The sequence below is a fragment of the Vombatus ursinus genome, unplaced genomic scaffold (genome assembly GCF_900497805.2).
Source record: "Vombatus ursinus unplaced genomic scaffold, bare-nosed wombat genome assembly UNPS02014945.1, whole genome shotgun sequence".
Lineage (NCBI taxonomy): Eukaryota > Metazoa > Chordata > Mammalia > Diprotodontia > Vombatidae > Vombatus > Vombatus ursinus.
The window spans coordinates 20,548,944-20,564,322 of record NW_020954723.1 but is presented as its reverse complement, the minus strand read 5'-3'; the positions used below and the strand labels follow the sequence as shown (position 1 = coordinate 20,564,322).

Genomic DNA, 15,379 nt, shown 5'->3' with positions numbered 1-15,379 from the left:
CAAAGATGTTTCAAATAAGCCAAACTTTTTTGGGGGTGAGGCAATTGGGGTCAAATGACTTGTCCAGGATCACAAAGCTAGTAAGTGTCAGGCATCTGAGGCCAAATTTGAACTCAGGTCCTCCTGACTCCAAGGCCAGTGTTCCATCCACTGCACCACCTAGCTGCTCCCAAACTTTCTTTCAAGATTTGAAATAAAAATGCTTATGCAAAACCATTGGCAGCAAACACCAAAAAGTACAAAAATGACACATATAATTAAAAAGATTGATGGAATGTCGCTGTAAATGGAATTAGGTCAGGATTTTAGGAAAAATAGGTATGTTAGGTTCATAAGTACCAGTCACTACAATTCAAGCAATTCAAAACTATGCTTAACATAAATAAAATGATATCTCAAACAACATCACATTTCTTATCATCGTACAATCTCCCTTCATTGAGAATACTATGTATCTCATTACTCAGTCTTTATCCTTTCGGCCAAATCCTTAAAAGGTTTAACTTCACTTGGGTTGTCTTTGACAAGCACTATCATTTATAAAATGTCATGAAAACAAACATACAGAGGAGAAAGCATTACCCTAAATTACAAAGAAAAATAAACCAGAAGTATCTAAGAAAAATTTTCAAGTTTCCTCATGTTTTTTCCCCTGTGAAGGAAAAAAAACTGAGAAATTAAGAAAAAGTAGCTTGTCATCTACTCTTATTCATTAGTATTTTTCTTTGTCACTTAGAAAGGAAAGAATGTTAACTGTTCACATGCAAAGAGGAACACATGTTTTCATATGAGCTGTTGAACATGGTTAACATAAGCCTTAGAAGGCAAGGTAGATGGCTCCCCTTTTTCCATGAAAATCATTCATTTCCTTTCTCTCTATAATATAGTTAACCATCTTGTATAAGTCATGCAATATTTCTACTAAGAATTCTTCCTAATTATCTATGAATTAGAACTACTCCCTCCTGGTTCTCCTCCTACCCTTCAGATTGCTCCTGGTCAGTCTCTTTTGATGAATCCTCATTCAGATTATACTCTCTAACCATAAGTGTCCTACAGGGTTCTATCCTGGGTCCTCCTCTCCTGCAATCTATACTGCTTCACTTGGTGATCTTATTAGCTCATAAGAATTTAATTACCATTTCTATACTGACTATTCTCAAAACTATCTATCCTACCCCAATCTCTTGGCTGACCACCAATCTCTCCATTTTCCATTAGTTATTCTGTTTTAAGTGGGAGCATCACAGCACCCTTTCCCCTCCACACACACACACCAAGTACCCTCCGACTATGGCTTCTCCCTTTTCAGTTTCCTCTTGTATGTTGCCTTTCCCCATTAGATTGCAAGCTCCTCGAAGTCAAAGATTGTCTATTTTCTTATTGTCTTATTATTCTTATTCTATTTCTTATTGCCTGTGTCTAGCAAAGTGCCTGACACATAGCAGGAAGTTAATAAATGTCTGTTGACTATTTATTGAGATGGTTTATTGAGAAACTATCTCTCATCTCTACCTGCCTTTCAGAGATCTCAAAACAGAAGTCCAGTAGACATATTAAACCCAATATGTCCAAAATGGAACTTATTATCTTTCCCCCTAAATTCTCCCATCTTCCTCACTCCCTACTTTCTCTATTATTGTTGAGGATAACCTCCCTCAGGCTTCCAAACTAGAAATCACCCTGGATTCCTTACTCTCTCTTAACCCACCCTCTTCCCCTAGGGGGTGTTGCCAAAATCCAAGTTGCCAAGGCTTGTCAATTTCAACTTTGAAACATATCTCAAATAAGCTTCCTTCTCTCCTCTGACACTGCCACCACTCTAGTGCAGGTCCTTATCACATCATGCCTGGACTACTGTACCAGCCAGCTTGGGGCGGAGGGGAGGATTCTACTTGCTTCAAGTCTCCCCCACTCCAGTCCATCATCCATTCAGCCACTCAAGTGATTTTTCTAAAATACATAGGGATAATGTCACCACCCCACCCCTACTCAATAAACTCCAGTGGCTCCCTATTGCCCCCGGGATCAAATACAAAATGCTCTGTCCTTCAAAGTCCTTCACATTCTAGTCCCTTGTTACCTCTCCAGTCTTCTTGAACTGTATTCCCTGACACATACTCTTTGATCCAATGACACTGGCTTCCTGGCTATTCCATGGACAAGACACTCCAATTCTCCATTCCAGGTATTTTCTCTGGCTGTCCCTCATGCCTGGAGTGCTCACCCTCCTCCCACCTCCCTGGTTTCCGTTAAGTCCCATACTGGAAGCCTTCCCTAATCCCTCTTGATTCTAGTGCCTTTCCTCTATTCTGTATACAGCTTGTTTGTACATCTTGATTTGCTTGTCTCCCCCATTAGATTGTAAGCTCCTTGGGGACAAGGACTGTCCTTTGTCTCATTGGATCCCCAGCACTTAGGAATATAGAGGGTGCTTAATAAATGCTTATTAATGGACTGAAAATATTAAAAGATCCTTAAGAGTCTGAAAATAGGCAAAAAAGCAACTAAAAATAGGTGTTTTATAGATTTCAGGAAAAAAAGAATCACAAAATTTTAGAACTTATGTCCTCGAGAATTCTTCTGTTTTGATAACTAAGTTTCTTGCCCAAGGTCACACAAAGTCAGAGGTTTATATAGAGCCTTACACTTTTAGTCTAGTAGTCTACAATGCAACATTTTTTTTTCCTAGTCAACCAGAAAGGTACTGGGTTTATTTTTTAATGTGCTGAGACATCTGAATTTTGGATTTTAGTTTTCCAACAATTCTCCTCTTAATTTTCATATCATAAACCATTAGTATCTAAGAAAATTTTTCAAGTTTCCACATGTTTTTTCCTCTGTGAATGAAAAAAAACTGAGAAATTTAAAAAAAAGTAGCTTGTCATCTACTCTTATTGTAATTCATTAGTATTTTTCTTTGTCACTTAGAAAGGAAAGAATGTTAACAGTTCACATGCAAAGAGGAATACATGTTTCCATATGAGCTGATGTATATGGTTAACATAAGCCTTAGAAGGCAAGGCAGATGGCTCCCCTCTTTCATGAAAATCATTCATTTCCTTTCCCTTCTACTTTATAATATAGTTAACCATCTTGTATAAGGCACTTAAAATTGTTTGACAATTTTCTGTGGTGTCCTTGAAACAATCAATACTTAACAGAAGTAAAAAAGTTGTTACTTTAGTCCTTTGGCAAGTAAACCCAGATAATTATTTTATTTTTAAATTTCTTTATTCAATAAATACTTTTCAAAGTGCCTATGGTTTCTGCCCAACTTTACTGACATAGGGAGAGGGGAACTATGAGTTTGAAAGTGCATACAAAGTGAGATTTTTTCAATATGCTAATTAGTTTTGCTGAACTTTTTGTTTCTCTTTTATTATTTTTTTTAAATAAAGGATAGCTCTCCACGGATTAAGGGTAGACACATAAAAACAAAAGTTATCAGTTTATTTTTTAAATGCCTATTGCTTTGGTGACTAGGGGTTTAGATTAGTTCAAAAATATTATATTAATATACTATGATCTTCATTTGCTACTGAGTAGTCTCAGTCAAACCATGATAATATCCTGTTGCTGAGGTAAGATTTGTTTACCTTGATCCAAAGGTCCATTTCTTTGTACTACAGAGGTCACCAGAACTAACCAGTATTCCAGTTAGTAGGAACTAACTGGATTCCCAAACAGAAAATCTTTCCTAATCCCTGAAAGATATTCAACAAGAATAAAAAAGTATAAACACCACCCCAAATTGTCTTAGCTTTTTTTTTTAGGTTCTCTAGACTTCACAATGTATGTTTTACACAAAAGATTTCTTGCATTATTAAGAAAAATATTCAGCTTCCTCAAGTTTCCTGGTGGTCTTCAAGATATTTTGCTGGAAAATATGCTGAAAGTAATATGGATGAAGATGTTGGTAATTCTTTGTCCTCTACTGTAACAAAGAAGAAAGGGCTTAATTTAAAGTCACAAATTAACCAAGATAGGCATGCATAACTCTCTGGAATGCAAAAAGTAAATACTACCTCTAATCACACCTCCCCCCCCCAACCATTCTTCCTTCCAACAAATCCTGCTTTTGCACAAATTAAATCTGAACAAATTAACCATTTTGATCAGAGCACCACAAAGTTTCCAAGACAGTAGAGAATATTCTAAATAGATACAATGGCATTCTAAATAGATACCCGTGGATGTTCAAAGTCAAAAGAACTTCCCTCCCAAAATATCTGACACCTTTACATGTAGATATTTGTCCAGGTTCCCTCCAGGTACCTCTCTAAGAGAGGTTGATTAGGGCCAGAGGACTCAAAACTGAAGAGAGACCCCCTCATTTTCCAGATGAGGAAACTAAGGCCCCAAGAAATGAAGTGATTTCACCAAGATCACACAGATCTTGCAGAGGGATCTCTGAAAGTAGCAGAAGAGGGATTCAATTACTGTTTCAACTCCAAATCCAGTGTTTTTCCATTACGCCACACAGACATACCATGACATAGTATGATCTAATATTTTGGAATCCTTCAGGCCTAAGTAACAAGGCAGCATTTTATTGATCTTAAAGCAAACAATATTTTAAGAAAAAACTCCTTGAGATCTGGTCCCACAAGTTGTAAATAGTTACAATACTAGAACTTCTGCAGTGTTTAGGTCTCCATGATAAGTGTCACTGAACCCTGCTGAACTTGCTGCCTGTTTTACCTTGGGTATGCCTTGGTAGGACCTTTCCTTTTCCTCCTTGCCTGTTCTTGTTCAGTTGTGTCCAACTCTTTGTGACCCCATTTGGGGTTCTCTTGGCAAAGATCCTGGAGTGGTTTGACATTTCCTTTTTTAGCTCATTTTACAGATGAGGAAACTGAGGCAAAGTTAAGTGACTGCCCAGGGTCACACATCTAGGAACTGTCTGAGACTGCATTTGTTCTCAGGTTTTCTTGACTCTAGGTCCAGCGCTCTATCCACTGCCCCAGGTATCTGCCCTTCCTTCTTGACTACTACCACATTAAGCATCCCAAGCTTCCTTAAAGTCCCAGCTAAAAACTCAACCTTGTACAGGAAGCCTTTCTGGATCCCTCTTATTTCCAGTGCCTTCCTTATGTTGATTATCTCCAATTTATCCTGCATACAGTCTGTTTGCATATAGCTGTTCTTGCAAGCAAGAACTTTTTTTTTGGCCTTTCTTTTTATCCCCAGTGCTTAACACAAGAATCTGGCATGTGGTAGGCCCTTAAAAAATGTTTATTAAGTAACAACCTGTAGTTGGAGGTTTTTCACTCCATTTGAAACAAAAGCTAGTAGTAACTATCAAGTAAGGAATCTTTCATTATTATTCATTCTACACCTGGCTATTTTAAATAGCAGGACATTCAGAGTCTTTCTTCTCTTTCCACTTTGCTTACCTTATGATTTAATTATTTGAGTTATCATTTAATTTATTAAATGCCTTCATTTCTTCCAGCCAAAGTATCTAATTTATCCTCTAAAGTATAAGGTCTTCTATAATCCCATCAGTATGACTACCCCCAAAGAGGGGAGAGGTTTGGGTTAATAGTGGTTTGTGAGAAGATAATTTCTCTCCTCCCCTTCCATTCTAGTGGGTTAGTTTTATTGATATGTTTTATTTTGACATTACAGATAGATTACTCTCACTTCATGAGATATATTTTATAACAGTGAAATAGTTAAGTAAAACTAATAATACAGCGACTTCCTCTGAAGGTGCATATGTCAATTCACATCTACAGCATCCCCCCCCCTTTATTTAAAAAAAAAAAGAATTAACAAAAATCTATTTTCTCTCCCTTCCAACCCTCACTCATTAGGGGCAGGGGAAGAAAAGAAAAACAACTTTTTTATTTGGTTTAGAAATCTCAATGTGTAAACTTCAGCAAGTCCTCTGTAATTTACAACATCTTACTGTCAGAAACAAAAAGTTAGGTGATTTGTCCATTGTCACATAGCTTGTACAGTGTTTGTCAGAAGAAACACTTAAACTCAGGTTCTCTTGACTCCAAGGGCAGTCTCTATTATTCACTATGACACACTACTGCCTTTGTAAAAGATTAAGGGTAAAAAATTTACCCAAATCTTCAAAAAATATTCTACAATAAAAAGGAGGGTCTTTAAAGAAAACTATGATAGGAGACAGTTTCAAAAAAAAGTCATGTTTGTTTCACTGGGAATGAGAATGAAGTTACATTTATTCATTCAACTGTCATTCACAGGCATGCATCTACCAATCCCAGTAAAATTAGAATTCACAAAATATGTATCAAGCCACTTATAATTTACCAGTCTGGTCTCCTGTAAGCATGAATATAATTCAGGTAAGCTTTCCGTCTTCTCATATTCTCCCCATTTTAGAATATTTGATATTCCAGAAAATATTTTTTGTTGATGCATTTCGTCATTACACCAGTCAATTCTGCAAGGGAAAAAACTCTCCTCCCTCAATTAAACTGTCCTTTGTGACAAAGAGTAATGATTAAGGAGAAATGTTTAATACTGTGCCTGAATCTAACAATGTATACTATTCTAACCTAATAGATCTCCTGCTCCATAATGTGAAAGAGGAGGTAGATTTCATTATCAATCCTCGGAGAGCTTTGCTGGTTTTTCACTTGATCAGTTTTACTTCCTTTTAGTGATATTTTTATTTGCATTGGTATAATTATACATATTTCTTCTTTTAGTTCTTATTTCACTCTATCAATTCATACAAATCTTAATATTATTTCTCTGAATAAGTAATTTCTTACTGCACATTCTATTACATTTACATACCATAGGTTTTTTGGTTAGTCTAACTGATAAGCACCTATTTTGTTTCCATTTCTTTGCAACCACAAAGAAAGCTGCTATGAATATTTTGTCATGTCTTTGTTTTGGTCTTTAATGCTTTTGGGATATAAACTTTGGGATATAGTGGAATGCCTGGGTCAAAAGTTAAGTATAATTTACATACCTTACTTTAAATTTCCAAGTTGTATCTAGAATGGTTAGACCAATTCACAACAGTGCATTTAGTATCTCTGTCCTTCTACAATTCCTCCAACATTGATAATTTTTTAAAAAGGAAATTCTAAATATAATTCTTATGAGATATATTTATGGAAGAAGTTGGAGGTATTTTCCCAATAGTTAAAGACTAAGAAATTTTATAGGGTCAAGTACCAAGTTTGAGTGTGAAAGAGCCAGTACCTTGGATAACAGGATTAGAAATCAAAATGACTTTGGTAAAAATGGGGGAATTACAAAAGAATGGTGCTAAATGTAGAAAAAATGCATAGTGGTACATTTGGAGAAGGAAAAAACATTTTAAAAATACAAAATGAGAATTGAATACCTATAACTAGGCAAAAGACACATGACTCCACTACTAAACCAACTCCGGTGGCTTCCTACTGCCTCTAGGATCAATTGTAAACTCCTCTGGTTAGCTTTTTTCAAAGTCTATACAACCTGGCCCTAACTTATCTTCCCCATTTCATAAAGATTACTCTTCCTACTGTACTCTGTGATCCAGTCAAACCAGCCTTCTTTCTGTTCCAGGCCATTTCATCTCCTGCCTCCATACCTTTGCAGTAGACATCCCCCATGCCTGGATTGCATTCCCAACCTATGTACCATCTCTACTTTTAGGATGAATTTTAGGTATCATCTTCTACATGAAGCCCTTCCTGACCCCATCCCTCAAATATTAGTATGCTCCCTTTAAAGCTACATTGTAGTTTGTATATTTACTAAATTTTTATACTTAGACTGCATACATTTTTATATATACTTGTCTCCTCCTTTATAATATAAGCTCACTGTAAATGCAGATTACTTCATTATTGTTTTTTGGCAGGGGGAGGGCAATCGATGTTAAGTGACTTGCCCAGGGTCAGGCAATTAGTAAGTGTCTGAGGCCAGATTTGAACCTAAGTCCTCCTGACTCTAGGGCCTATACTGTATCCATTGCGCCACCTAGCTGCCTCTAGATTGCTTCATTCTTTATATTTTTATCCCCAACATGACACTGAAATAGGTATTTAATACTTATTAATTGATTGACAATGCCAGAAGAATCTGTATTAAAAAGAAAGTATAACAATGGTATGGTTAAGGTTCTTCTCCCACTGTTTTAAAGTATCTAAGAATATGAGGTATAGTTCAGAGTTGCACATAGACTTTGAAGATGTTTTTAAAAAGAGGAAAAATGATAAAAATAAAGAGTAGACATACATAGAACATTAAGAAAGGTGAAAGCAAAATTCTTTAGACTACAGAAAACATTAAGTAATTAGTCTCCATATTTTGTTGTTGTTTAGTCATGTCTGACTCTTCATGACCCCATTTAGGGTTTTCTTGGCAAACATACTGGAGTGGTTTGGCATTTCCTTCTCCAGCTCATTTTATAGATGAGGAAACTGAGGCAAACAGATTTAAGTGACTTGCTCAGGCTCACAGAGTTAGGAAGTGTCTAAGGTCAGATTTGAACTCATGAAGATGAATCTTCCTGACCACAGGACTGTGCCACCTAGCTGACCATAGTCTTCACATAACTGATTGATTGCTGCATGTCAGTAATTTCATGGAACTGAATAGTGAACCAAGAAAATTGGGTTCTCGTTCAAACTATGCCTCTGACTCACTAGGTCAGCACGACTAAGTCAGAACTGAAAAGGATCTTAAGAGGTTGAATTGAATACCTTCATTTTACAGATGAGAAAATTGAGTGTCTCCCCTCCCCCAGAAGTGACCTGCCTACTAAGGTCACAGAGTAGTGACAAAATAGCTCAAACCAATGTCTTCTGACTTCAAAATCAAGATACTTTCCACTATTCCATGAAGTCTTTGTTTTCGCTTTCTCATATGCAAAACAGGGATAATGATGTCTACTTATACAAGATTTCTAAATGGAAATTTGAATGTTTTACTACACATATATGTGAATATTCAAAAAAGTTTAACATAGCCAAATGTTAAAGTATTATTCTCCAATCTTAGTGCAATGACAATGCCTTATAATGTTTATTTTGTAAATACTTCCTCCCCCAGACTAATAAATTTTTAAAAAATTTGAAGTTAACTTTGTTTTGAGATTTGTGCAGATCAGAGAGAGCCACAGATTATCACAAAAATCAGGGCTGAGACTCAGTAATAATGGAGGATGGTAAGTAGTTACACTACCTCACTTCTGCAGGCAGAACAAGTGATTGACCGCCTAGCTGCTTCTTGAGGTATGTTCTCGATAGCAAAATACTATTTTGGGGATGTGATTAAATCTCCTTCCCTAGTGGTACAATCATAGGATTGAGAGTTAAAAGAGACATTGAAGACTATCTTCCAATTCCTCCATTTTAAAAAGGAAAAAATTGAGACTCATGAAAGTTAAATGACTTTCCCAAAGTCACCCAAATCTTCTAATTTTAATAGTGTTCTTTTTTCCTCCTGTTATACCAAGGCAGGGAACCAATGTAACTAGGATGATTTAAATAATATCCCACAAAAAGGCAGAAAATGAACTGTAAAATCCTTTAAGATGACTTCTAGTTCTATAATTCTTTCAAAGCTCCTGGTAATAGCAGCAAATTTTCCTAACTATAAACTACCACAAAGACCCACCCTCCCCTTCAGCTGTACATAGGGGGAGGGGGAGCCTGAAAAATCAATGCTTTATTGTTCAATTGCTGTGTTTCTTGGTGATATCCATAAGCATCCAGAGGCACCATTACACAATAATGTTTGATTGTTCCCCTCAAAATGCTTTCCTATGCACAAAAGACACAATCTTAAATTCCTACAAGCAGTCTAGAGCTTTCACCCTTTAAGCACATTTATTTTTATCCCTTCACAAGTTCATTTTGCATCTACAATTCAGCCCCTAGCTTTCTTAGAAGAATTTTTTTTCAGTTTTTAAGGAAAAGCAGAGAGATAAAAGGATAGCATGCCACCATAGGACATTGTACAGTCTGGGACCCCAAATTGGGTTCAATGAAGGCCTTGAGACATTCTCTGGAAGGGCTCAAAGCACAATCTGAGATTTTTCCTTCCTGGCCACATATTTGTCAGGGTGGAGGGTAAAGAAGCCCTGGTGATCATTATTCTTTCTATTCTTCCTAAAGGTCTGAGCCAGAAACAAGTGCAAAGACAATCAAAAAGCTCCCAGGGAAATAAGCACATGTAGACACACTAAGTGGCACTGCCCAATGACACTCACTCCAGCCCTCTGGCCTCAGTTTCCTTATCTGTAAAAGGAGAGGTCTAGATACATTACATTGTGTCCACTTGGTTTTAATCATCTGTGACTGTGTTCCTAGGACTGTGAGATTTGAAGTTTGTGTAATAACAGCAGGTTACAAAACATTTTTTCCAAAACAACCTTGCAAGGTAGCTAGAAATACATAGATAGTAATCACACCTACAATTTAGAAGATCAAGTTGAACACTAAGAATTACCACAGAAGTAGTGGTGTTAGGAATCATAAGTACCTTGTAGAGAAGCCTGGTTAATCCATTCAGCTTTTGTCCATTTATAGTGGGTGAGTATTTGATTTGGTAAGGAAGCCACTGTATAGCTTAGTTTTTAAAACTGTATTATGGTGTCTTAGTGTACTTCTTAGCTAATAGCTTACATATAGCTAGGTGCCACACATCTTCAAGTTTCTCTTTCATAATATGACATAACATTTCCCCTAAGAAGAACAAAGTTGGATCACAATGCATCAGCTTTATTTATTGCCTGTGAGCTTTGTTCCTTTTCTTAATTTGCTTAAAAAAAAACCATGAAGGAACATTTTGTGTCCTTACAAAACTACCAATATTGGGTCCTCTGCTAAAAAAAACAAAAGAAGCAAGTTAAGCAATATTCCTCCGACCAACTAAGTGTACTGAACAAAAATTTTGAAAATGAAGTTCAGCACTAATAACTCTCAAAATTTAAGATCCTCTTTGTTCTGATAAATAGTTTCAAATAAGGTATACTGCAGTCTTAAGAGTTACAGAGATTTGCTCTGTGTCTTCTTTTAAAGACACAAAAGATATTAAGAATTACATTTTTCCCCCTTGGGCCATAAACTTGACTGGGTCACAAGCATTTAAGTCAGACACTTGTTGCAAGACTATCTTTTGCATATTGATCTCATTCTTGTAATTTGATATTTCTTACAAGTTGAAAACCTCTGAATGCAGTTCACAATTATAAATGTAAATTTACAAATTGTTGGGTGGCTGGGACCCTGGTTTTACTAAAGAAAAACAATTTTTGTTTCTAGAGAAGGGAAGGAAGCCCTTAAACAGAAAGCACACCACACATGAGAACACAGGCCTGTGTTGAAAACCATCTTCCTCCTGATTCCTTTTTTCCTCTTAGAAGGGTCATGACCCATTGGAAAAGAAACACTTATTTTCATTCATTCATCTGCAACTTGTTTTCCTAGTTACAACTTCAACAGGAAAACATATTAAATGTCAATGCTACATTTTAGCCCAGAAAAAACATGCTACATACATTTTCATATCACCATAGAAGTGAAAGCTTCTTTCATTATTATTAATAACCTGTTTATCATTTAATCTCCCATACAATTATAAGAACTGTCCCCTTATACAATGCTTCATAAATTTTAAAATACTTTGCTCACAGTAACACTGAAGGAGTACAAGTATCATCTCCATTTAACCAAAGAGGAAACCATCAGAGAAATTAACATTAACCTGCCAAAGATCACAGGGGTAGCAAATGCAGCAGGGGTTTGAGCATACATCCTTCTGACTCCAAGGTGGGGGGGGCAGGCTGCTCTGACCTCAAGACACCACTATCTGTTATAGTTCACCTTATACTTTAAAACAGAAAGGGTTATCTGACCTATTCTTTCTCTTTACTGAATTTAACACCATTTTCACCACTACCAAACATTAATAGATACTCTATTTGGAGAAACACACCTTTTGTGTGTATGTATTTCTTATTAAACAGTAATGGGTCTGGGATATGGAGTGCTGCATACCAGGTTCTCTACCGTCTTCTCCCAGGACTACAGATATTCATCCTACTGAAAACTGCAATTGTCACAGCTACTGGAGGAAACCTTGATTCCCTTTTGCAAATTATTCTTAAACTTACAAAGTTAATCAATTATCTTTTATTAAGCACCTACTCTGTATCAGGGCAGCTAGGTGGCGAAGTGAATAGAGTGCTGGGCCTGGAATCAGGAAGATTCATCTTCCTGAGTTCAAATTCGGCCATAGAAACTTACTAGCTGTGTGGCCCTGGGCAAATCACTAACCTTGTTTGCCTCAGTTTCCTCATCTGCAAAATGAGTTGTAGAAGGAAATGGCAAACCACTCCAGTATCTTTGCCAAGAAAACCCCAAATAGGGTCACTATTGGAGGTGGATACGACTGAGAACGACTGAACAACACTCTTTATCAGGCACCAAGCTACTTCTAGCTCTGCCTGCCACAAAGACAAAAAAACGGGACCTGAAAGGACTGTTTAATAGCAATTGCAAATCATCACAACTATCCCACAAAGGCCAGGCATTTTTAAAGCCAGGATACCTGACTGCAAAAAAGTCACTGTTCTGAACTTAAAACTTTCCACTAGTGAGTGGAAGTTACGGCAGAACTCAATTATGGAGAACTCAGAGTTCCTCAAGGGCAGGGACTATATGATTTTCGTTTGTAGTCTGTGCACATATCGAAAAATTAGTGCGCATAGAATTGCTGGATATTCTGCGGAAATGCTTCCTCAAGTTAGTGGGTGAGTCAGCCCTTGTTCTCAGTTATTTAGAGACTCACTCCAGGTCACTACCAGGTCAAAAGATGCCCTAGTTTATAGCCCGTCTGTTGAGTGTTCAGGTGGAACAGAGGGCCATAGAAATCACTAGGACTCCACTGCCCAGTGGAGAGGGAGGAAGAGACAAATGCGTGCCTGGGGGGCAGCTGGTTAGCAGCTGGTTAGCCCGTTTATACATATGCAGGAGGGAGCACTGCAGCCAGCCTCTGCACGTGGCAAACACTTAATGTTACTGAAGGGCTGGATGTCAGCCTCAGGCTTCCTCCTCCCACACCCTTCCAAGGATCCGAAGAAGGAGGGTTTATCCCCGCTATCGACCAACAGGTAAGGCAAACACCTGAGAGGAAGGAGGAGGAAGTGGAGTGAAAGAGTAAACGAGGGAGAGAAGGTCAGCGGGGGTGTGCGGCCTGGCTCGGGGAGGGACAGGGCATGGGGATGTCTCCCGCCGCCCGGTCAGTTCTCTCCCTCCCTCCATCACCCCGGGGGGAGCCCGAGTCCGGCACAATCAGGTGACAGGAAGGCACCCCCAGCACCGCACGGGCAGAGCATCCTGAGGAGGGGGGCAGCTCGGAGGAAGAAGGGGGAGGGGGGACAGTCCGGAGCCCAACACCTGAACAGGCAGCGGCCCCGCCTCGGACCGAAGCGCCTCTGTCCGGCGAGCCCCACCCCGCGGCCGCGGCGGGTCCCGGAGGAGCTCGGGTCCCCCGCCGGCCCGGCCCCCCGCCAGCCGCCCGGCCCTGGCCCCGTACCTGGCTGCTGGCGGCGGCAGAGGCGGCGGCGGCGGCTGCCGGGCTGCTCCTCACATACCCGTTCCGCAGCTCCCCGTTCGCGACGCAGCCGTTCGGCAGCGCAGGGCGGCGGCAGCAGCAACCCCCGGGCTCTGGGCGCATCCTGCCGGCAGCACCAGGTGCGAGGCTGGATCTGGCGGCCGCTCCGGCTCGGCTCGGCTCAGCGCCGCACCCCACCCGCCCACCTCCGGCAAACCGGAAATGGCAGCCGCGCCGCCGCCAATTCCCGACCCGGCAGTCACATGGAGGCGGGACCCAACACCCCCGGACTCCTGGCTGGCCCGAGGCCGGGGGAAAGGGGGGGCGCAGGGAGAGGAGGAACAGCCCGAAGCCCCACTGACCAATCCAGAGGAAGAGGGGGTGTGGCCTAAGCTCCCGCTCGGCCTATCGCCGGTGAGACCGGAGTGGACGTGAGAGCCGAAGGTAGGGGGTGGGGGCACGCCTCGGAGGGACCTTGGGGCGGTAACCTGGCTGCTGGCGACCGTCCGTTTGAGGAAAGGGCTTGGCAGGCGGTGCTCGGGCAGCACACCCGAGGGAGAGAGGGTGAGAGGGAGAGGGGCGGAAGCGTGGCCAAGCCCTGCATGAAGAACTAGGGAGCGAGCGGAGCCCGAGCATGGGCTCTGTGGTTCTAGATCCCGGACCACGTGGGGGTTCTCTGGTTCGTACTGTTAGGATCAGAGATGTGGAACTGGAAGGAACCTTAGAGGTCATCGAGCCCAACTCCCTCCTTTTACGGAGAAGGAAAATGATTTGCTGCAGGTCTCCCTGTTACTAGGACGTGGCGGGGCTGTGATCCCCTGACTCCAGAGGCGGTGCTCTTCCCACTGCATCTCCCTGCCTAGTCCCGCCCCCCCCCCCCCGGGTATCTTCGCTTTCCTTGCCCCGTTGGGAAGTTCGTGAGCTTAAGTCTTCAGAGTTGGAAGAGTCCTTTTTAGAGGTCATCTTGCTTGATCCTTTAATTTTACAGATGAGAAACTGAGGCCTGAAGACGGGAAGTAACTTTACCCAAACCAAGCTCATCCTCTTTAGTTTCCCCTCATACCCCACCCTCTTCCGAACTTTCTGTGGAGGGCAATGCCATTTATTTTTCTCCAAGTGCCCCAGGTTCACAATATAGTCTGTAATCATACTCCACTTTACTATTTCCTTAGCCCCAAATATCCAACCAGTTGCCAAGTCTTGAAGATTCTACCTCTACATATTTCACATTTGCATCCCTCTGTCCTCTCAGGCAGACCACTACCTCAGTGCAGGCGCTCATCACTTCTCAGATGCCCTGTTTCCTTCTAAATGGTCTACTTGGCTAAGGTCTTCCCACTCAATCCTTCCTCTGTTCAGCAGCAAAAGTAATATTCTTAAAGCACAGATCTGACCTGCTTTTCCTTTAGAATAACATGCAAATTCTTCACTTTAGCATTTGAAGCTCTTCACAATCCGATTGCAGCTTACATTTCCAGACTTATACATTACTCCTTTTCATTCATTCTTCAGTTCAGCCAAAAACGTAACTGACCTACTGGCTCTTCTATGTATACAACATTCCATTTCCTGTTTCTGCCTGGTTGCAGTCTCTCCCCCATGCGTGGAATGTATGCTTTCTTGCCCTTAGATCCCCAACTTCTTTCAAAGTTCAGCTTATGCAGCACCTCCTACCAAAGGCCTTTTTTGATCCCCCTAGCTGATAGTAACTTTTTCCTCTTCCCAAACTTGTATTTACTTTCTATGTTTATACATGTACATTTTGTTTCTCCCTCTAGAATATAAACTCCTTGAGAGCAGAGACTATTTCATTTTTGCCCTTGTATCC

At 40.2% G+C, this 15,379-nt stretch overlaps 1 protein-coding gene across 2 annotated transcripts in view; it reads right to left on the bottom strand.

Moving 5' to 3' along the window:
- Window positions 1-13,674, bottom strand: part of SPTLC2 (serine palmitoyltransferase long chain base subunit 2) — a 149,288-nt gene extending 135,614 nt beyond the window's left edge. For both annotated transcript variants that reach the window (XM_027844677.1, XM_027844678.1), the window contains exon 1: window positions 13,534-13,674. In XM_027844677.1, the coding sequence (XP_027700478.1) occupies window positions 13,534-13,674 (141 nt within the window). The remainder of the gene's footprint in view (window positions 1-13,533) is intronic.
- Between the last annotated feature and the right edge of the window lie 1,705 nt (window positions 13,675-15,379).